The sequence below is a fragment of the Notolepis coatsorum genome, assembly GCF_963971535.1.
Source record: "Notolepis coatsorum genome assembly, chromosome: 10".
NCBI classification, from domain to species: domain Eukaryota; kingdom Metazoa; phylum Chordata; class Actinopteri; order Aulopiformes; family Paralepididae; genus Notolepis; species Notolepis coatsorum.
Genome location: NC_140174.1, coordinates 90,896,783 through 90,920,533, shown reverse-complemented (window position 1 = coordinate 90,920,533; position 23,751 = coordinate 90,896,783). Strand labels below are relative to the sequence as shown.

Sequence of the window (23,751 nt, the reverse complement as noted above, 5' to 3'; positions counted from 1 at the left end):
CAGTCTAGCAGTTTTTCCCTTATATAAACCAGAAATTGTTATCCTTGGTGGGAGATTAACGGTATTTCCACAGAGGCTAAGAACACACTACCTTGATGAGTGGGGATAGAGCAGAGGTGGGCATGACTGGAATCGCGTGTAACTACAGCGGTGACCGCTGTGGACAAGGCCTGGAGCCCCTGTGTCTAGACCGGCCCTCTGTAGGACCAGGTTCAGACCGTAGGAGCCCCGAAGCTAACCTGAAACACAGCCCCCCCTGAAGCTAACCTGAAACACAGCCCCCCCTGAAGCTAACCTGAGACACAGCCCCCCCCTGAAGCTAACCTAAAACACAGCCCCCCCTGAAGCTAACCTGAAACACAGCCCCCCCTGAAGCTAACCTAAAACACAGCCCCCCCTGAAGCTAACCTGAAACACAACCCCCCCTGAAGCTAACCTGAAACACAGCCCCCCCTGAAGCTAACCTGAAACACAGCCCCCCCCCCCTGAAGCTAACCTGAAACACAGTCGCCCCTGAAGCTAACCTGAAACACACACCCCCTGAAGCTAACCTGAAACACAGCCCCCCCCCCGAAGCTAACCTGAAACACAGCCCCCCCTGAAGCTAACCTGAAACACAGCCCCCCTGAAGCTAACCTGAAACACAGCCCCCCCTGAAGCTAACCTGAACCCCCCCCCCTGAAGCTAACCTGAACCCCCCCCCCTGAAGCTAAACTGAAACACACACCCCCCTGAAGCTAACCTGAAACACAGCCCCCCCTGAAGCTAACCTGAAACACAGCCCCCCCTGAAGCTAACCTGAACCCCCCCCCCTGAAGCTAACCTGAACCCCCCCCCCTGAAGCTAACCTGAAACACACCCCCCCTGAAGCTAACCTGAAACACAGCCCCCCCTGAAGCTAACCTGAGACACAGCCCCCCCCTGAAGCTAACCTAAAACACAGCCCCCCCTGAAGCTAACCTGAAACACAGCCCCCCCTGAAGCTAACCTAAAACACAGCCCCCCCTGAAGCTAACCTGAAACACAACCCCCCCTGAAGCTAACCTGAAACACAGCCCCCCCCTGAAGCTAACCTGAAACACAGTCGCCCCTGAAGCTAACCTGAAACACACCCCCTGAAGCTAACCTGAAACACAGTCGCCCCTGAAGCTAACCTGAAACACAGCCCCCCCCCCGAAGCTAACCTGAAACACAGCCCCCCCTGAAGCTAACCTGAAACACAGCCCCCATGAAGCTAACCTGAAACACAGCACCCCTGAAGCTAACCTGAACCCCCCCCTGAAGCTAACCTGAACCCCCCCCCCTGAAGCTAAACTGAAACACACCCCCCCCTGAAGCTAACCTGAAACACAGCCCCCCCTGAAGCTAACCTGAAACACAGCCCCCCCTGAAGCTAACCTGAACCCCCCCCCCCTGAAGCTAACCTGAACCCCCCCCCCCCCCTGAAGCTAACCTGAAACACACACACCCCTGAAGCTAACCTGAAACACAGCTCCCCCTGAAGCTAACCTGAAACACAGCCCCCCCCGAAGCCAACCTGAAACACAGCTCCCCCTGAAGCTAACCTAAAACACAGCCCCCCCCCTGAAGCTAACCTGAAACACAGCCCCCCCCTGAAGCTAACCTAAAACACAGCCCCCTGAAGCTAACCTGAAACACAGCCCCCCCCCCCCCCTGAAGCTAACCTGAAACACAGCCCCCCTGAAGCTAACCTGAAACACAGCCCCCTGAAGCTAACCTGAAACACAGCCCCCCCCCCAAGCTAACCTGAAACACAGCCCCCCTGAAGCTAACCTGAAACCCCCCCCCCTTGAAGCTAACCTGAAACACCCCCCCCCCTGAAGCTAAACTGAAACACACACCCCCCCCTGAAGCTAACCTGAAACACAGCTCCCCCTGAAGCTAACCTGAAACACAGCCCCCCCCCTGAAGCTAACCTAAAACACAGCCCCCTGAAGCTAACCTGAAACACAGCCCCCCCCCGAAGCTAACCTGAAACACAGCCCCCTCTAAAGCTAACCTGAAACACAGCCACTCCTGAAGCTAACCTGAAACACAGCCCCCCCTGAAGCTAACCTGAAACACAGCCCCCCTGAAGCTAACCTGAAACACAGCCCCCCTGAAGCTAACCTGAAACACACAGCCCCCCCTGAAGCTAACCTGAAACACAGCCCCCCCTGAAGCTAACCTGAAACACAGCCCCCCCTGAAGCTAACCTGAAACACAGCCCCCCTGAAGCTAACCTGAAACACAGCCCCCCCTGAAGCTAACCTGAAACACAGCCCCCTTGAAGCTAACCTGAAACACAGCCCCCCCCCGAAGCTAACCTGAACCACAGCCCCCCCTGAAGCTAACCTGAAACACAGCCCCACCCTAGCGTGCATGTGTGTGTATCTGTGTGTGGGTGCATGTGTGCGTGTGTGTGTGTGCGTGCATGTGTGTCCATGTGTGCGTGCATGTGTGTGTGTGTGTGTGCGTGTGTGTGTGTGTGTGTCCATGTGTGTCCATGTGTGTCCATGTGTGTGCGTGTGTGCGTGCGTGTGCGTGCGTGCGTGCGTGCGTGCCGTGCATGTGTGTGTGTGTGTGTGTGTGCGTGCGTGTGTGTGTGTGCGTGTGAGAGAGTACTGGCCTGAGGGCACAGACAGACGTGAAACAGAGAAGTGACTTAACAGTTGGCGTACAGTAAGACTCCAGGTATGATTCCATCAGCATTTAACCGGGAAAGGCTGGACGAAAAGTGAAGGATTCCGAGATCCAAGTGTAGCTGTTGGAAGGCAAGCCGTGTCAAAAGGCCCTACAAAAACACAGTAGTCCTGCAACAGAGTCCTGCAAGAGGGCAAAACAAACAACAAGGGCTAAATTGCTCCTCTGCACTTGGGTGGTTTGGCACTAGTTTATGAAGGCAACAGTGGCTTTGAGGAGGCTTGTCCCAATGAAAGGGCTAACTGTGTGGATCGCTCCACTGTCTGGCCGGGGCGCGGAGGAGGGCAGCCTGCCCTGGAACCCTGTGCTCTCATACTAACAACAGCACATCAGACTACATTCAACTCTGAATAGGCGTCTGGTGTGTGTGTGTGTGTGTGTGTGTGTGTGTGTGTGTGTGTGTGTGTGTGTGTGTGTGTGTGTGTGTGTGTGTGTGTGTGTGTGTGTGTGTGTGTGTGTATGTGCACGCAGGTATATGTGTGTGTGCGTGTGTGTGTGTGTGTGTGTGTGTGTGTGTGTGTGTGTGTGTGTGTGTGTATGTGTGTGTGTGTGTGTGTGTGTGTGTGTGTGTGTGTGTGTGTGTGTGTGTGTGTGTGTGTGTGTGTGTGTGTGTGTGTGTGTGTGTGTGACTGCATGCGCAGGAGGCTACCAGGCCTGTTTAAAACGCCTGGACTGGACATTAGGCAGGGGGAATTGAGGATGCCCATAATAGGATACATGTGCGCCGGGTTACAAAGTGAAGATGCGATTGGGATGAACTCTGGGGAGAGAGAGAGTGAGAGTGTCTACGGGCTGGAGGCAGTAAGCAGACCGTGTTGTTTATCCCCGTCACTCAGGAAGGAAGGGCTGCAGTGTAATTCCCCCGACGTATGTTTACTCAACCCCAGCGGGTTGGCCTTCGATTACGGCGCCGACCGCCCGTATGAGTAAGCGTTGCTCACCGCCGTGTGCGAGAGACACACTGGAAACGATGAGCCGACCCGCGAGAGACTGGACCCCGCGGACTGGACTGCAACGCAGACGCAAAAAGCGGAAGCGGCCCGCCTCACATCGAGGTATATGGTAAATGGCTGCATTTATATAGTGCTTTTATCCAAAGCGCTTTACAATTTGTTCCTCACATTTTACCCATTCACTCACACACCGATGGCGGAGGCGACCATGCAAGGTGCCAACCTGCTCATCGGGAGCAATCAGGGGTTAAGTGTCTTGCTGAAGGACACATCGACAGGCTGCACAGGAGGAGCGGGAATCTAACCGGGAACCTCCGGATTGCCAGACGGTTCCGAGCTCCGAGCCGTCGTCGCGCAGCCGGAAAATATCGCCGCTCAGCGTTATTTGACATCAGGCATCGGTTTCCCCTCCGCGAGCCTTGCTTTTTAATTGTAAGCCGAGCGATGCTCAATTAAAGAGCGAAGAAGTCAGTGAACGTGCGTGCAGACCTCCACCGCAGCGTGTCAGGGGGCGCGGAGCCAGTGGACTGGAGGTCCTGGAACAGAACATTGAAATGGAGCCTGGGTGATTTACAGTATGTCCTCTCCTTACACCAGATGCCAAGGGTTCCTGCTGCGGGAGCGCTGGTCTGTGTGTGTGTCTGTGTGTGTGTGTGTGTGTGTGTGTGTGTGTGTGTGTGTGTGTGTGTGTGTGTGTGTGTGTGTGTGTGTGTGTGTGTGTGTGTGTGTGTGTGTGTGTGTGTGTGTGTGTGTGTGTGTGTGTCTGTGTGTGTGTCTGTGTCTGTGTTATTGTGTGTGTGTGTGTGTGCGTGTGTGTGTCTGTGTGTGTGTGTGTGTGTGTGTATCTGTGTGTGTGCGTATCTCTGTGTGTGCGCCTCTGTGTTTGTGTGTGTGTGTGTGTGTGTGTGTGTGAGTGTGTATGTGTGTGTGTATCTGTGTGTGTGTGTGTGTGTGTGCGTGTGTGTGTGCATGCGTGTGTGCGTGCGCGCGCGCGTGTGTGTGTGTGTGTGTGTGTGTGAGTGTGTGCGTGTGTGTGTATGTGTGTGAGAGTGTGCGTGCGTGCAGGGTCTGTTCTGTATCTCCCTCCCAGGTCTTGGTCCCAGCCTCCAGGGCCGCTCCAGCCCCCTGCTCCCCTGCTCGTCTCACCACTGGTCCAGGTACCGGGGCCAGTTAGCCCCAGGGCTCAGGTTACTCGACCCACTAACCCTGTGGCACTCCGGGGAGCCTTGTCTGCACTTACACAAACAAGCAATATCAGCTCGTTTTACCTCAAACAAACACAGCTACGGCTATACTCTATTAATGAAATGCGGTGAAATGCATCAAAATATGTGCCTTTTTAACATGGAAATGTTCACAGTCTGAGAATATATACTTTATTGATGCCTGTTGTGCGTTGTTTTCGTTCGCCATGCAGCCAAGTAATTTGCCTGACGACTACCCTGATTGGCCCGGAAGTCCGAACCATGCTTATCCTTTCAGAAGGTGTTTCTCAGTATCGGACCTCTCTCACCCGACTTATCGGTGACAACCTTGTTCTCCCCCTTCTTTTTTTTGTGTCAGAATCCAAACAAATTGTTACTTACCGCAGTTTAAAGATTACAACCGTTCCCATCAGTCACGCATTAAAAGTCTGAGGCGTGATATCTCCTTTGTCTCTTTTTTGTTTATGTTTAAACAACTATGTCAAGGCTATCAAGCCGTCGCAGCTCAGGGATGCTGCAGGCCTTGTGGACGGTGAGAACTTGGCCCACAAAAGTGTTCTCCTCTGTGGGCTCCCACGGGAAACAGGGGGGGGGGGGGGGAAACAGCAGTTTCAGCAAGTTTCTGCCTTTGTTCTGGAGCGGTATGTCTGGTGCGAGCTCCAGTAGGGTAGGTACTAACAAGCTAACGACTGCAGCAAATTACCATATTTTCCTTTCTTCCAACATTTTTGAGAAGCTTGTTAACGTCATGGGCGGCAGCTCCGAGTGTGGCATGTGGAACCAATATCTCCCGAGGGTGTAGCCGCGCCCCCCCCCCCCCCCCCCCCCCCCCCCCCGTCGCTTCACCCTGTCTCCCAGACAGCTACGATACACAAGAGACCGAAGGTATCGCAGGCGGCCTAAATCTTGCGCATACCGTGTAAAACGTGACACCCTCGATCAGGACTTTCAGGAATCTGGAGCACTAAATCATTACGCTGCAAATGGACAAATTAGTAATTCACTATGTCACCTACCGCTCTGAAACACGCAACCATACAACCATAGGCGTAGTATTTGTGGGGGGTTGCCAGGGACATGTCCCCGTCAATATTGAGAAGAGGTAAATGTGTCCTGCCTCAAAATATATAGCTAATATAAAAGACAACCCCCTCCCCAAAAGAGGTAAAAAAAAAACAAGGCGGTTAAAACATTTATATATCCTTCTTACCTGTAACTATATATTAAACAACAATGTCAGACACCCCCATACAGGACTGGACCATCTCAACCTTGCAGACGTGCGTCTCTCACTCGTGTTCAGTCAAGACATTTCCACCATAAATTGATGCAGAAGGGAAGGCACAAATCGGTGCAGAAAAGTGCACCAGAATGCAGGAAATTAAGTGTTTGATGCACAACATTTCCTGGGGAAGTTTCCCCGCCCCCGACGTCGAAACCAAACCTACGCCCTTTTACATACAACTGTAATCCTCATGTGCATTAGAATGAAAAGGCGGACAGAAGCATTGTTTTTCTTCCTCATGGAGAAATCACAGCCATGGGGGTTCAGACCCATGACCTTCGACTTAAAGGACGGTCTCTCTATTCCCATAATCCCTCCCTGACGCCTGGGTTATGTGTTATGATGCTGACGGATGCAAGGGTTGCTTAGTGTCCCTTTACAGAGGAGGCCTGACGTTAACGTGTCCTGGTTTTCTACAACACACAAGGAAATCTCGCACACCAGTAAAGACGGGAACACGGGGACAGTATGGGAAGCTAGCCTAGCTTAGCACGAATTAATGGATGTGGATATGGACCAGCTAGCCTAGCTGTTGTAAAAAAATAAATAAAAAGGTTTTAAGCCAATGCTAGTGGTCCGTATCCGCTTCCATTCGTTTGTGCTAAGCTAGGCTAGCTTGCAGCCGGATAGATTTCTACTGAACGCACAGAGTATCTATCTTCTCGTCTGACTCTGGGGGAGACGGTAAGTGTGTTTCCCATGACGTTGGTGTGTTCCTTTAAGGCCAGGGGGTCTTGTGAAGCCCACGAGACATGCATAGTGATATTGGGCAATAGAAATAAATCTGATTTGACTTGAGAACGGGTATCAGTGTGAGCAGCAGGCAGAGACACCAGCATGCACTCCTCCTCCTCCTCCTCCTCCTCCTCCTCCTCCTCCTCCTCCTCCTCCTCCTCCTCCTCCTCCTCCTCCTCTTATCTTGTCCTGTGGAGTGGGGCTTCCCTGATAATGATGGATGGTGGCGTAATTATGCGATATTTTCCACATAACTCAGTGATAGAAAAAAAATTTAGCGTTTCATCCTCCCTGCTGGAAGGCAGCCCACTAGACAGAAGTGCAGCGAGATGCTCTCACTGATATCCTGCTCCTCTTCTACCACGAGATCCCCGGGAGCCACCCAGAATAAGAAGGGCCACGCGGGTGCCTAACATTTATCACCCTTCGACAATTGATCTATGTCCAGCCACGCCCCCTTTTCATGATCCTCCAATCACAACTGCTTGCTTCCCTCTGACAACTTTGCCTACCTCAATTCACGCTAAATGACCGATATCAAGCCACACCCCCTTTTCGTGATCCTCCAATCACAACTCTGTGGGACAAAGTTTGACACCTTGTTGTGGGAAGCAACAGTTGTTTTGGAGTTGAATTGGAGGATCACGAAAAGGGGGGGAGGGGGTTGATATAGGTAAATTAACAGTGCCTTGTAGGACCAAAATGAAAATGGGATAGAGAGAATGGGATAAATGAGGATGATGAAACAGTACTCACAGTTTATCCAGAGCGTAAAGTCCAATGAAGGATCCATTTCTCAGACCTCGAATTTTGTTGTGGCTCAATATCCTGTAAAAAGACAAACCGATGTAACATTAGAAATGCTTTTTCCCAGCGGTCCAGAGTGATGTGTCTGTGGTACAAAGTGGCTTGTCAAAAATTTATAAAGATGATGAAGATGACATGATAATTCTGGGTCAAGAATTTGACCGCAACCACAAAGTGAGTGACACAACAACAACCTGTCGCATTCAAGCTCCCAGAAGAGACACAATGTCGTAATAAGACTACAAATAAGTGAAATAAGTGAAATCACAATGTACAACGGCCTTCCGCTTAACCGGTCAGGGACGAGCATTCAGGTGGGGATCCCTTTAACCGAAGAGGCACCAAGAGGGTCACTCAGAGAGGATAATCGCCTCTTAGCATGTTCACTTGGTGCGGTGCAGTTCAGTCACACATGAGATTACCCCGGCCAGAGACATTAGCTTCCAATTAATCCTAAAGAGCGAATAGGAGATCAAGATTATGACCGGGAAGGCAGAGAAGCTGTAATCATGATAATCATCCTGGATACATTTCTTTTTTTACATCAAAAGGAAACCATGTCCACATCAACCGGCTGTTGGCACTGGCCATGATAATTACCTCTCTCCCTATTGGCAAATAATTAGGCTTATAGGGCTCTTATCGGACAAGAGGGCAGGGGGCTCGGAGGCTCTGCATGTGCCGGGTCGGGGCTGAGATTGCCTTGTCCGACGGGGGGACCATGGGAAATTGTATTTACTGTACGGTAATCAGCGCGCCCCCAAAGGGACCTGCTGTTGTCAGTCAGTACATTCCACAGTCTTTTGGGCCTCTTGTAACACGCGCACTCACGCACACACATACATAACCTCTGCCCTGCCTTGTCCCAAGCTGTCCGGTCCTCACAGGCTCTGCGGTGACATGTCATATCATTGTGACATGTTCAATGGGGAGCCCTTCCACAGTCACGGAGCCCCTTGGGGCTGTCGACCCGCCCCCCCCCCCCCGCTGTGTCTCTGACTCTGTCAGGTGGGGTGTGGGCCCCTGCTGTGTCCCTGACTCTGTCAGGTGGGCCGTGGGGCAGCTTTGACTCAGGGGTAGAGCGGGTCGTCCAATAATGTGAATGAATGTTGGTGGTGGTCGGAGGGGCCGTAGGCGATTATTATTCGCCACGCCTCCGTGAGTCTGCCTCAGGGCAGCTCTGGCTGCAATTGTAGCTTACCACCACCGGTATGACTGTGTATGAACGAATAATGGACTCTGTAAGCGCCCTGGGGTCACTGGGGTGTCATAGAGAGCGCTATATAAATCCAATCCATTATTATTATTGCTGTGTCTCTGACTCTGTCAGGTGGGCCGTGGACCCCTGCTGTGTCTCTGTCAGGTGGGCTGTGGACCCTGCTGTGTCTCTGTCAGGTGGGCTGTGGACCCTGCTGTGTCTCTGTCAGGTGGGCTGTGGACCCTGCTGTGTCTCTGACTCTGTGAGGTGGGTTGTGGATCCTGCTGTGTCTCTAACTCTGTCAGGTGGGCTGTGGACCCCTGCTATGTCTCTGTCTCTGTCAGGTGGGCTGTGGGCCCTGCTGTGTCTCTGTCAGGTGGGCTGTGGACCCTGCTGTGTCTCTGTCTCTGTCAGGAGGGCTGTGGGCCCTGCTGTGTCTCTGTCAGGTGGGCTGTGGGCCCCTGCTGTGTCTCTGTCAGGTGGGCTGTGGGCCCCTGATGTGTCTCTGTCAGGTGGGCTGTGGGCCCCTGCTGTGTCTCTGTCAGGTGGGCTGTGGGCCCCTGATGTGTCTCTGTCAGGTGGGTTGTGGGCCCCTGCTGTGTCTCTGTCAGGTGGGCTGTGTAGTGTGTCTGACCCCTGTTCCTCTAAAAGCAGGGAGCCGGGGTACAGCAGGGGCCCCGGCTCAGGCGACAGGCCGCAATCATTAACACTCCCTCCGGATTCACATCGTCCTCTCCTCCACCCCACAGCGCTTAATGGGCTGTTTGTGAGATGAAGTGTGTTTTTAATTGAAGCAGGGCCCTGTGTGCCTGTGTGTGTGTGTGTGTGTGTGTGTGTGTGTGTGTGTGTGTGTGTGTGTGTGTGTGTGTGTGTGTGTGTGTGTGTGTGTGTGTGTGTGTGTGTGTGTGTGTGTGTGTGTGTGTGTCTGTGTCTCTGTTTGTGTGTCTGTGTGTCCGTGTGTGGGTCTGTGTGTGTGTGTGTGTGTGTGTGTGTGTGTGTGTGTGTGTGTGTGTGTGTGTGTGTGTGTGTGTGTGTGTGTGTGTGTGTGTGTGTGTGTGTGTGTGTGTGCCTTTAAAAGAAGGAGCTGACTATGAAAAGTCTGTGAGATTTACAGATTCAGCAGCTGCCCCCCCCCCCCCCCCCTGCTTCCTGTCCCATCAATAAAAACACTGGCGTTCAGATCTTCTCCTTCCAACTCACTTAATGAACACATTTAATAACCCAGCCCTGGTATATGGAGACAAACTGGTCAACGCTTACTTCTCCACTGAAGTAAATGGTAAATGGTGAATTTATATAGTGCTTTTATCCAAAGCGCTTTGCAATTTGTTCTTCACATTTAACGGTTTACTCACACATTCACACACCGACGGCGCCAACCTGCTCATAGGGCTCATCGGGAGCAGTTAGAGGTTAAGTGTCTTGCTCAAGGACACTTCGACGTGCTGCCTGGAAGGAGCAGGAATCGAACCGGGAACCTCCGGATTACCAAACTGTAGTTTGTTACACATTAATTATTACAAATCCAGGAGCCCTGTGGAGTATAGTAAATTACAACCAGTTATAACCACCCATAGGTGCCATGATGGAAACGTAAACTGAAATAGCATTGCTATTTCTTAAAAATTTCTACTGCTCTGAATACTTCTGACTATAATTCAGAGCAGTGGAAATAGAAAATAGCTCAGTTACTTCATAATGAAAAGTAGTTCAACTACATCTTAACTACTGTAAAAAAAAGAATTTAACTTTAAAAAAAAGTTTTTAGCTTGTCAAACTAAAACTACTTTCAAAGAGTAGTTCAACTACTGTACATCACAGGAAATTATCACAATCTGGTACAACTGAACTGACACTGAATAAAGTGTAGGTGTGTGTGAGGAATAGCACACACCAATCCTCACTTAGGCAGTCCGAGGTAGTTCTGTTTCGTTAAGGCTTCGCTCAGCACCAGTAGCACTGTACTTCACTTCGTGTACATACACTGAATAAAAAAATTCCACCATGTACCTTTACATCCCCATATTCGTCTGACCACACCCCCTTCCGCTTACCTTCATAAGCAGGTGTGTGGTCACCTACTCGCCTCCTTCTTCACTTTCACCACAAGGAAGTGCCTCGGTAGATCCCCACTTGACGAGGTTGTTAGCTGAAGAAAGTTGAGACGTTAAGTCATAATGTCTACTCCGGAGGGTCGTGTTCGCAGCGCCACTCTCCATTTCCGCCTCCGTCGTACGTCCTGGAGCGGGGCTGTTGCCTCTCTCGTGGTTGACAGCCACGCCCGGTAGGCGTCCGATGGGTAGTTCGCCTCTCCAAGGAGCTGGTGCACCGGTGCCGTCGCCTATGCGATGGCCTGGTTCTGGCTCTGGTTCCTCTGTTTCCGAGGAATCGTCCGCTGTTGGGCGGCCGGTTCCTTTGGTTCCAGGGGATTTGAGACGCAAACTTTTTGCGTCGGCTCGCTCCCGTCGCAAGATGGTGGCTTGCAGACGCGAACGGCCAGGGTTTGGTGAGTTGCTGGAGCCCAGTGAGGATGCGTCGGTCTCTACATGCCCGATGGAAACAGAGGATTACATGATAGAGGCGGACGGGTTCTTATTTGAAGGCCCGGTGGAGACAGGTATCCCGCCCATCCAGGTAACACTGGAGGGGGGTGAGATGTCTCCTTGAAGACGTTGGAGAAGAACCTCTGACTCGTCGGCGGGATGCCCTGCTATCAGCCACATCGGAGTGTGGCTCCTTGACCAGTAGCAGCCTGCTGTATGTGAGGGATACGGGCTCGGTGGAGGAAAGTCTGCAGGGGGAACTGCGGGCTTTGTTTCCCGAGCTCATGGCGGTGGCGGCAGTCACAAACGGCGTGCCGCTGCCGCAGCCACTGCCTGTTCCTGTCCCTGATGATCTCATAGGTCATTTATGGCAGCGTTGCCCGGTGAGAGGGGTGGACGTTGTCTACCCATTTTTCCCCTCAATGGGGGCCTATGTTCATCAGGGCCAGGTGGTGTCCCACATCATAGGCCTCACCCCCGCCTACGTACAAGTTACGCGGGTGGCGGGTTTGGTCGACGGTATGAGGGAGGGCGTGCCACGGCTTGATAGGCCGATGGCCGCGCTACTCTGTCCGGAGGTGGTGTGGGAGCCGTTACGGAAGCCGGTTCCTCAAGGGAAATCGGCTAGGCGGTTGGCATACTGGAGCGACCAGTCATTTATCGCCGGAACACAATCTCTAGCTGCCGCGTCTAACATCGCGCAGCTGGCAAGATTCATGTCCGGGATATTGACGGGCGGCATGGAGCAGAGTGATGTACAACATGACCAGCTCTCCCAGGCGGCAGGAGCTGTCCTGCATCTGACTCAGCTGCAGGCCATAGCCGCTGGGAAAGTGCGCGCCCTGGCAACTCTGAACCAGCGCCACCTTTGGCTGGAGCAGGCGCGTGTGCCGGAGAAGAAGAGGCTTCCACTTCTGACGGCACCCATCTCCGATGCTAGACTGTTCGGGAAGGCCCTACAGTTGATGACCTCGACCTGTAGAGAGATGCAGGAGGAACGCTCCGTGCTTCAACCTCATTTTCCCCCTCCCGATGTTGCCGGTGGGGTCAGACGGCTGCCACGTCGTCGAGCGTCTTCCGCCGTGGCTGCTGCTGCCACCACCGCCACTGCTGGTCCTTCGAGGAAGAAGGCCAGGAGGAGAGAGAGCGCCGCCGCTACAGCCGACCCATCTACGCCCGGAGGTGACAGTAGGGACCGTCGAGACCAGCCGCCGATTGCTTACCGTCCCTCCGGGGCTCCCCGGGGTGGCAAATCCCGAGCGGCTCGTGGCGGCAGGCGCCGCTAGACACAGTGACTTTTTCCCCCTGTGGTCCCCTCTGTTTTTCCCTTACCGGCCTTGCCGTATGATTTGTTTGAAAAATAAAAAGTTCCCTCTAAAGGGGGACTGTATTTTTTGTTAACAAACTGTGTGTTTCTTCACCAAACATATGATGGGGTTGCAAAGTGTGAATCTTCACTAGTATGGGTTGATAGGAGGGTTACGTTCATGTTAAGAGCTTTAAGCAAGGTCTGCAGCCTACACTCAGTTGAAAAAGGTTTTTTTCTACCTCGGCCTGAGTCTCCACATAAGGTAGAGGTTACTTGTATGTTCTGTTGCTTGCACGAGTAATGTTGAGCTACAACACTGTTGTGTTGGTTGCAGTAATGCTCGTATGAACACGTACCACGGCTCAGCCGTTCTCGCTCTCTCTATCAGTGTTTTTCTATGTTCAACATGGATGCGGGTGTAGGATTCACACACACACGCGACTTGGTTTTGTTGTAAACCCTGTCCACAGTTGTCTGTGGTTAGCATGCATTGTATTAGCTTGCGCTATTCATTAGCATTGCTATTAAAGGTATCGTGTGCTAAAGTTGTTGCTGTGTGCAAGGAAAGGGCTTGTGAGGGGGTACCGGATAAACCCCCCCTTCCCTCTTCTGATTGGTCAGGGGGTTTATTCATCTCTTGTCAGTCCAGTCAGGGCCAAGTCGTTAGGCGACTTGGCAGGGAGGGGGGGGGGGGGGGGGGGGGGGGAAGGGTTCCCTAACTCTGCTCCTATTACACAGGCGTTGAGTATTGGGTTTCCCCCCGTCATAGCACACGTCACTACGCACGTTGCTATTGACGATAGCTTCCGTGAGTTAGACCCGTATGACGTTCTGTTGTTGTCAAAGTGTCGGGATAGAGCGTGGGTTCCACTACGCTCGATATATGTGTAACTTGAGTCGGTTGGTCACATGACTCAAGATTGCCATGGCTTTTTCACTCTATGACTCACGTGTAGGGTGACCAGATCCCAATAAACCAAATGTGGGACAAAGGGTATGCGTTTCATGCGCTGAGGACACAGACCGAGCTCTGCGCTCATTGTTCTCTCCGCCATTATAATAATAATAATAATAATAATAATAATAATAATAATAATAATAATAATAATAATAATAATAATAATAATAATAATAATAATAATAATAATAATAATAATAATAATAATAATAATGAGCGCAGAGCTCGGTCTGTGTCCTCAGCGCTTGAAGCGCTGAGGACACAGACCGAGCTCTGCGCTCATTGTTCTATCCGCCATGATAATAATAATAATAATAATAATAATAATGAGCGCAGAGCTCGGTCTGTGTCCTCAGCGCTTGAAACGCTGAGGACACAGACCGAGCTCTGCACTCATTGTTCTCTCCGCCATGATAATAATAATAATGAGCGCAGAGCTCGGTCTGTGTCCTCAGCGCTTGAAGCGCTTGAAGCGCTGAGGACACAGACCGAGCTCTGCGCTCATTGTTCTCTCCGCCATGATAATAATAATAATAATAATGAGCGCAGAGCTCGGTCTGTGTCCTCAGCGCTTGAAGCCTTGAAGCGCTGAGGACACAGACCGAGCTCTGCGCTCATTATTATTATTATTATTATTATTATTATTATTATTATTATTATTATTATTATTATTATTATGGCGGAGAGAACAAAACGAAGACAACGCATGTTGCCACAAGTGCAATAAAACATTTGCAAGTATGGGTGGCAATACAAGCAATTTGTCAAAACATCTGTTGTCAAAACATAACATTAGTCTCCAGAAATGCGCCGTTGGGACTTGTTTTCATGTCGCCTGGATGCCCAGGATGCAGTGTCACTCGCGGTCAGATACTAGTAACGTTACGCGACGCATAGAGGTTCTTTCACTTTGGCTAGGGGGGGGGGGGGCATTAGCGCGGATGACAACCAATCATGCGGGACATGGTCTCAATATGCGTGACGCGTGAAAGGAGACAGGAATGCTGTACAATCACGCGCAATGCGTGACGTCTGGTCACCCTACTCACGTGGGAAGTCTCCCTGAGGAGCTCCATCTAATCCTCTGTGGTGGGGGTGACTGGATATAAAAATGTAAACAGTTTTTATCCTCAGCTGTGTCAAATGGGGTTCATACAGTCGGTGCTTCTTTTCTTTTTTAATAAAAGAGTGTGGAGTATAGGAAGCACCACACCCTTCTTGTCGTTTCTCCCAGGCGCCTTGAGGATTCAATGAAGGGTCTACATTAGCCTATTCATTGATGTGGTTGTGTCCCGACGCATGCATGGTGCTAGCTCGGGGTGTTTCTGATGGGAATCATGCGGGTAGCTAGTACGCCTTGGTTGCTTGTGGTTAAAACAGCGTTTTTATAAAGCAACTGGGATGGAGGGTTTGTCCTCTTCCGAGAACCTGTTACTGGTTCTCGACGGGTTCTCGTTCATGTCTGGGGGATGTTAACGGAATAAGATCGGAACATAGGTAGAGGGGTCTCACGCCCTTGGGGTGGGCCACCGAGCACGGTTCACACCGGCCTGTCTGGGTGGCGCCCTCTTTTCATGTTTTTTTTATCGACACGCATATCTGCCCCTTCTCACGGAGTAGGCAGGTCAGCGTGGTTAGGGCACGGGACTGGTTCTGGTCACGCTGGTCCAGGTCAGTTAACCCGTTGTCCGCCGGGGATGCAGATCTGCTGTTCTGGTACCCTGAGGGACTTGGGCTTTTTTCGGGGGAAAAATGCCGGGTCGGCCCGGGCTATCACAAGGTTAGGCGTTATGGAGACCCTTGTTGGGTACATGTTGTACTCTGCACTATCATAAGGGGCTGGTTCTCTTTTCTTCGCTCCTCTCTCACGCATGGCGAAGAGGGGGCTGTTGGGGTGGTCTTTTGGACCTCCTCTGGTAACCCTGTGTGCTTCCCGAGCCGCCGGGCCCGGTCTGAAGTAAAGTTTCGTTGATACCGTAGACCTGGGATAACCCTTTTTCTTGAGGGGTTATAGGAACAACCACCGCATATGGTACCAAGGGGGTGGTTGATTCCCTGGTGTGTTGGAGCAGAGTCAACTCCCGGGTTACCCGGTTGAGTGTGCCCCTGCACGTTCATGACGTCTGCCAATCATGTCACCCCCTCTGGGTGGTTTTTTTTTAATGGAGGCTTTGTCATGGTGATCAACAACGCCAGCATACGCCCCTTCCGCCGGGGGGGCTGTTTTCAGCTGACTCCTTTGGCGCCTGTCTCATCCGCAGTGCTCCAGGCTCAGGTTACAGCCTGCTGCCTGGTTTCCCCGGTGCGCTGCCTGCTTCCGTTGGTTAACCTTTTGTGTGCTTACGGCCATGCTGACTGCCTGTGTTTCAGAGTCAGTGTGCCAGGCGGTGTGCTATTGGGGGGAAAGGGCCCGCTCTTGGAGGGGCCCTATCCAAATACGCTGGCGATGTGGGGGGCGGTGTCACTGAGTGACCACCTGGTGGGGTCTTGATGCCTGGCGTCATTGACCTCTCCAGGCCCCCTTTTTCCAGGGGATCCAGTCCCTTCAGTGGGACTGGGTCTTCCTTCGCGCTCCGCTGCTACGGCCTTGCCACAGGGTTAGGGTTGCTCTTGACCCTGTGATTTTGGGGGCAGTAACGAGGTTGTTCCTTCCGTTCGTTCCCTGGTGGCATGCGGGTTGTGCGTGTGTGTAGTCGTGGGGTCAAGCCACGGTCTGCTCACCCTGTGCGTTGAGTTGCTTGAGTTCCTCTTCGCCTGGTCGGATCCGTCTCCCTCCCGTAAGCCTCCAATAGGGAGGGTATCCTCCATTAGGGAGGGTCGGGGGGCTCGGTCCTCCCCGGTCTGATGGTTGTGGGGGGCCTCAGCGGGGTGTATTTGTCGGGGCTAAGGCTCCCGCTCAGCCCCCGTTGTGCTACTGGTGCTGAGCGAAGCCTTAACGAAACAGAACATAAGGTTATGTATATAACCAAGTTCTGTGAGTTATGGTGCGCTCAGCACCAGGACGCCGCTGCTGCCCTTGATCTCGCCTTGTGGTGAAAGTTTGGGAAGGAGGCGAGTAGGTGACCACACACCTGCCTATGAAGGTAAGCGGAAGGGGGTGTGGTCAGACGAATATGGGGATGTAAAGGTACATGGTGAAATTTTTTTATTCAGTGTATGTACACGAAGTGAAGTACAGTGCTACTGGTGCTGAGCGCACCATAACTCACAGAACTTGGTTATATACATAACCTTACGTTAACACTCGCGCTACTAGCTTCGACTACTACAAATTGTAGTTAAACTAGTCATTTAACTATATGTAGTTAACTACCACCAAACTACTGCAAATTGTAGTTAAACTAGTCATTTAACTACATGTAGTTAACTACCACCCATCTACTGCATTATTGTAGTTAAACTAGTAATTGAACTACATGTAGTTAACTACCACCCATCTACTGCATTATTGTAGTTAAACTAGTAATTGAACTACATGTAGTTAACTACCACCCAACTACTGCATTATTGTAGTTGAACTAGTAATTGAACTACGTAAGGGATAATGTATAGAGCCACGAGGTCATTGTCGCAAAATAATTGACGGACACTGCGTTCTGGACGCAGTGAAGGTCAATTATTTTGCTACAATGACCGAGTATAGCTATACATTATCCCGCTTATTACAGGGCTAACTTACTAACAATATACGTAATTCATTTTACACCATCGACAAGACGAGATCAAATCAATGCAGACGCAGTTGTTCTGTTGCTCCTCTGTCATCGGCAGGTGTGTGGACTTGATTGCACCTGATGTAGTGCAGCTGTGCATATGGTAAAGCTTAGCTTTCGTGACTGCGATCAAAATGCTTGATTGTGATTGGTCAATAGCGCTCTGTTGCCCCTAGCAGCGGTCATTATTGCGCATTGCCCCTAGCAGCGGTGAATTATCGAGAAATAATTGACCGCTGCTAGGGGCAACAGAGCGCTATTGACCAATCACAATCAAGCATTTTGGTGAATGTTAAAACGCTATGTAATAAATGTAGTTAACTACCACCCAACTACTGCATTATTGTAGTTAAACTAGTAATTGAACTACATGTAGTTAACTACCACCCAACACTGGCTAGGGATCAGAGTAGCAGCTTCTGAAGGTGTCTTCTCTACATCACCATTATAATCTTGGTTCCCTGGTTTTTCATTTTGGAATAAAATACGCTGTTGTTGACTGAGCTGTTAATGATAACTGGAATAACCTGTTGAAGTTAGAGGTTCTATGTAGGATTGTTAGTAACTGTCTAACTGCATATATAACTGTTTCCACTAGAGGGCGCTCTAGGCGGAGCCACTCAAGATACCACCAGGTGGCGAGTATAAATAGTGATGTCTCCTCCCCCTCTACCTCTTTCTCCACCAGCCTCTCAGTGAGAGGAGAACTCATGTGCTGCTGCTCATACCATGTGAATGAATAAACCACGCCGCTTAAAGGCTAAAGATAGAAACCATGCCTCTTGACCACATTATAGTCGCCCTATAGCCGGATTCTGTCAACAGGTTATGGGCCCAGATCACGCCGGGGCGAAATAATAAGGGTAGCAAGTTTAGCTAAAGTATAGGCTAGGTTAGCACCGGGAGTACCGCGGGAGTACCAACAGGAGCTAAAGCTACGCCCACCATCAAAGAGCAACATGGAATCCAACACAATGATCCTGCGCGTCAAGAGGAAACGGGGCACCGACCCCACCGACGGGCTGCTGGAGCGCAAGCGGACCCGCCCGGAGAGCAGCGTGCAGAGCCCCGGGGAGGCGGCACCGGGGAGACGGAACCTGCTGAGCCCAACGGAGGCGAGGGGGAGAACCCCATCTTAGAACTCGTGGCGACCAAGGGAAGGAGCAAATGGCCCTCATTCAATGGAAAAGCAGAGGACTACGAGCTCTGGGAAGAGCGCATGTTATGCTGCATGCACGGTGCGGGACTGAAGACGACGATCTTGACAGCCCCCATGGGACCACTGACGGCGGAAGAGCAAGCCCTGGACGACCAGCATAACGCAGACGCGTACTGTGAGTTAGCGCCACTGCTCGACGACACAAGCTTGGGGCTGATATTCCGCGACACTAAAGACAAAGGCCGAGAAAGCCTGGGGGTGTTGAGAGAGCATTACATCGGGCGACTAAAGACGCACTTCTTCAACCATTATCTGAATAAAAAATAAAAAATAAAATAAAAAAATATCTAACCCTAACTAACCGTACTGTCATGCATTTGTCCTAATAAACTAACCTACACTGTAGCACTCAACACTTTGATGAACATTGTTGCTCAGCTGATAGAGTTGTGCCCTTCCTGATGGCTTGTCGTACAGAACTTGTAAGTCGCTTTGGAATGTCGCTTGCAAATGTAAATGAGGAAGACCCCGAGTCGTGGCCCTCTACATAGCACTAACAGCCCTGAAGAAGGGGCACACCGAGACTGTGACCGAATACGTCAACAGAGCGGAGCAGATCACAACGCCATTGAGGAGTGCAGGAGAAGCACCAAGCGATGGGCTAATGATGGCGATGATGATGAGAGGACTACCGGAGCTGTACAAACCGTTCACACTCCTGGTAACACACGGTTCAGCGGACATGACGCTGGGACAGTTCAAGGCCAAGTTAAGAAACTTCGACGCCTCAGAAGATACCCACCCAGCCGCCGCGGAGGCGGGAGAGAGGGTACTGAAGGCCCGAGCGACTTCAACGGAAAAGACCAGACCCACGACGGAGCTGGCGTGTTGGCGATGCGGAGAGAAAGGCCATCGGAGAGGTAACTGCACAAGGACTGTCTGGTGTGGCTTCTGCAGATCCACGAGGCACGCAGACAGAGCGTGCATGAGGAAACACGACCAGGGCGCGCGATACGCGCATGGACAAGATGGCGGCAACGGTCGGCGTGAGACGAATCGAGGCGACGCCCGGAGAGTAGCGGGACGAGAGGGCTTCATCCCCAGGGCGCAGACAGCGTACGTCACCAGGCCAACGCAGCTGCAGCAGGCCCAAAGGAAGGGACTGATCGTGGACACAGGTGCGTCGTCCCACGTCATCAACGACAGGAGTCGGTTCAAGAACTTTGACAACACTTTCCGCCCGGAGAGACACAGCATGGAGCTGGCAGACGGGAAGCGCACCTACGGGTTGGCGAAAGAGAGAGGAGACGCACAGGTATGCCTCACGGACAGTGGGGGGCGCCGGCGTACGGTGACGTTAAAGAACGCTCTCTACGTACCATCGTTCCCACAAGGACTATTCTCTGTAATAGCTGCTACTGCAAGCGGTGCCAAGGTATTCTTCGATAAAGGTAAAAATGTTCTTGTAGAGCCTGACGGTACGCGGTTTGACATAAAGATTTACCAGAGAATGTATTATCTGCAAACAGAGTGTAATGACAACGACAAGTGTAATGATAATAATGATATATAATGATATCGGCCAGTCACGATATTCAGACATGGCACGAGATTATGGGTCATTGTAATTATGAGGATTTACTGAAACTGCAAGCAGTGACATAAGGCATGCACATTGAAGGTGAAAAGCGTAGACCTGACAAAAAATGTGTAGTGTGCAAAACAGGGACATTTACTCAATCGAGAAACAGAAATCCCACAGAAAAAATAAAGGTACCACTTGCACTAGTTAACACGGATCTAGCCGGTCCAGTAAGCAACGAGTCCATAGGAGGCTTTAGATATGTACAGTCTTTTACAGATGTGTGCACAGGAGCAGTGTTTGTTTAGTGTCTGACGCAAGAGTGACGTGAGTCACGGAGAAATTCCTGGCAGACGTTGTGTGTGTGGGGTTTGGGGTGGGATGGGGGGGGTGGGGGGGGGGGGGGGCGAGTTCACAACAGCGAGTTCCGGTGGGGGGGGGGGGGGGGGGGGGGGGATAAGACACGAGACGCCATGTCCATGTCATGGGGGTAGGCAGCAGAGGGAATGGCGCACCCTTTTCGAATTAGGTGAGTAGGAAGTAACTTACCGTAGAGCTATGGCAATTCTATGCGGCCTAAGGCATTAGCGCAGACCCCAGAAACAGGTGCTTTAATAAGCACACGGGCACCACCCCGTATACAGCACTGACAGGAAAGAAGTGTAATCTAGCTAGAATGCACCGATTTAGATCAGTGTGTTATGCGTACCTGCAGGACAGGGGAAAGCCTGAGTCCAGATGTGTAAAAGGACTCTTTGTAGGGCACGACAAGGGAAGCCCTGCTTTCCTAGTTTATCATCCCGGTAAAGGGAGAGTGCAGAAACACATGCTAGTCAAGTTTGTCACAAAGACAACATGTGAGAGCGAGACACAGACAGAGGAGCCAGAGCTGGACTCCAGAGTAAGGTGTGTAGAAACAGAGACACATCAGCCCAGTGTACTTAGCACGGTCGTGCAGGCAGACAGTCAGCCACCCCCAGAGGGCAATGACGAGGAGCACCCGAGGGTGACGTCAATATATATAAGCAGTGGGAGGTATCCCTCAAGGGAACACAAACCCCCAAAGTATCTGACAGACTATGCCCGGAAAGAGAGTGACGAGGATGACAGTACACTTACCACCGTTGATTACTGCGACAGGGTAGTCAGTGGGGTACCCCCGACATTTAAAGAGGCCACAGTGTCCCCCGAATCAAGTAAATGGGAGAGAGCAAGGGATGAGGAGATGAGGTCCCTAGAGGACAACCACACCTTTGCTCCAGCCAAGTTACCAGAGGGCAGACAGACAGTGGGAGGGAAATGGGTGTATTCAACCAAGTTACCAGAGGGCAGACAGACAGTGGGAGGGAAATGGGTGCATTCAATCCAGGAGGGTATTGAAGGCCACGACAAATACAAAGTATGGTTCGTAGCTAATTGCTTAAATGCTGAAGGAGGGTACTCCATGTTTAAATACTGAAGGAGGGTGGCTACACTGCTTAAATGCAGGAGGAGGATACTCCAGGTTTAAATACGGGAGGAGTAGAATCCGGGTTTAAATACCTGAGTAGAATCCATGTTTAAATACTGAAATGGATCCTATGTTTAATTCCATGTTTAAATACTGAAATGGGTCCCATGTTTAAATACAGAGGTGGATGATTTACCATGTTCTAAATCAGTGTTTCTCAACTGGTGGGTCGCGACCCAAAAGTGGGTCGCAGGGCAATTTTTTGTGGGTCGCGGATGTGTGTACATTTCTTTTTTTAAAGTAAATTTTTTTTTTTTTTTTTTGCACTACCTATCTTTGTGAACGTGGCTTCTCAGCTCTGGTCCAGCTGAAGACAAAGCAGAGGAACAGACTGGACATTGAGCATGACCTCGGAGTTGCTTTGTCTACCATCACCCCAGACTTTGAGACTCTTGTCAGGAGCAAACAACATCCCCAGTTATCCCATTAGTTCCCTGGGATGTTAAGCTAAGAAGTCTGCTAAGAAGCATATATTATTTACATTTCTATAACCTTTATTTACCCAGGCAAGCAAGTAAGAACAAATTATGATTTTATTTATTGTCGAAAGTATGCATAATGTTGTGTTAATTCCACAACAAGAGATATGTAATGTTAATTACCTGAAATTATTCCATTTTTTGGGGGGGAAACCCTGCATATATCGGTATCGGTTGATATCGGTTTATATCGGTATCGGAAATTAAGAGTTGGACAATATCGGTATATCGGTATCGGTAAAAAAGCCAATATCGAGCATCCCTAATTATTATTATTATTATTATTATTATTATTATTATTATTATTATTATTATTATTATTATTATTATTATTATTATTATTATTATTATTATTATTTTATTTCATTGGGTTTTTAGCCCTAGTTGCACTTTTGAATAAATAAATAAATCATAGTGGTTAAAAGATTTGGGTCGCGACTTAATGACTAAGGAAAATGTTGGGTCCCGAGGCTAGACCAGTTGAGAACCACTGTTCTAAATGATTTAATTATGTGGAAAAGATCCTGAGATGTTTTGACTGATGTAAGAGATGTATAGAAAAGCTATGGGTAGCCTCATTTGTTAGACAACCTGTACTCGCCCTGACCTATGTTTTGTAATGAGTAAAAATTGTCACAGTATTTTGCTGACCCCACAGAGAAGCATTGAACTACGTCAAAAACATGTTTTTCGTTACCCCAGAGGTGCAGCAGATGAACAGCTGTGTTTCAGAAAGGGCAGCAAGGGTTTAGAACTTAAAGCCCACAGTGATACTATCAGCCTGTGAAGCCGAGTATATGTTTCTAGCTATGACAATGCAGAAATGTGTTTATCTAGAACAACTGCTCGAAGTGATGGAGATAACATTATGAATATATTGCCTATTATGTAGTAGATAGTTGGAATGTATCCTCTATACCGAATATTGTGTTTTTGAAGATGAGGGGCGTTTTGTTAACATCATTTAAAAATGGTGAACACCTATGTATATATGAAGACTGTTGTTTATGAGGGCAACCAGGGAACCATTGTGATTGCTAGGAACCCAGTGTGCCGACATAGATGTAAACATGTCGATATAAAATATCATCTCATCAGATCTGTCATCAGAGAAGAAAGAATGACACTGATTTATTGTCCAAACGGACAACAGGTAGCAGACCCTATGAGGAAACCTGTTCCAAATTGAAATTGAAGAGATTTGCAGAGGTCATGTTTAACGTGTAAATATTGACTGCCATACTCTATTGATGTTTTGGATTATATTATTTCCTTTGTAAAATGTTTTCCGGAGAAGTTATCCAGTATGCTGATACAACCCTAAGTGGGAGTGTTGAAGTTAGAGGTTCTATGTAGGATTGTTAGTAACTGTCTAACTGCATATATAACTGTTTCCACTAGAGGGCGCTCTAGGTGGAGCCACTCAAGATACCACCAGGTGGCGAGTATAAATAGTGATGTCTCCCCCCCATCTACCTCTTTCTCCACCAGCCTCTCAGGCTACGTTTAGACGGAGAGAGTCTGAACAGAAACCGCAAAAGTCGTCTTACGGTTTCACTTTTAATTTTGCGTTTAGACTATCGTTTTGGGATGGAATTCTCCGTGCAGACGA

The 23,751-nt window shown here is 50.2% G+C and overlaps 1 protein-coding gene across 1 annotated transcript in view; it reads right to left on the bottom strand.

Annotated features, from left to right (window-relative positions):
* adgra2 (adhesion G protein-coupled receptor A2) overlaps positions 1–23,751 on the bottom strand; it is a 174,763-nt gene that overhangs the window by 95,048 nt on the left and 55,964 nt on the right. The window contains exon 2 of the mRNA XM_084322572.1: positions 7,638–7,709. Within this exon, the coding sequence (XP_084178698.1) occupies positions 7,638–7,709 (72 nt within the window). The remainder of the gene's footprint in view (positions 1–7,637; positions 7,710–23,751) is intronic.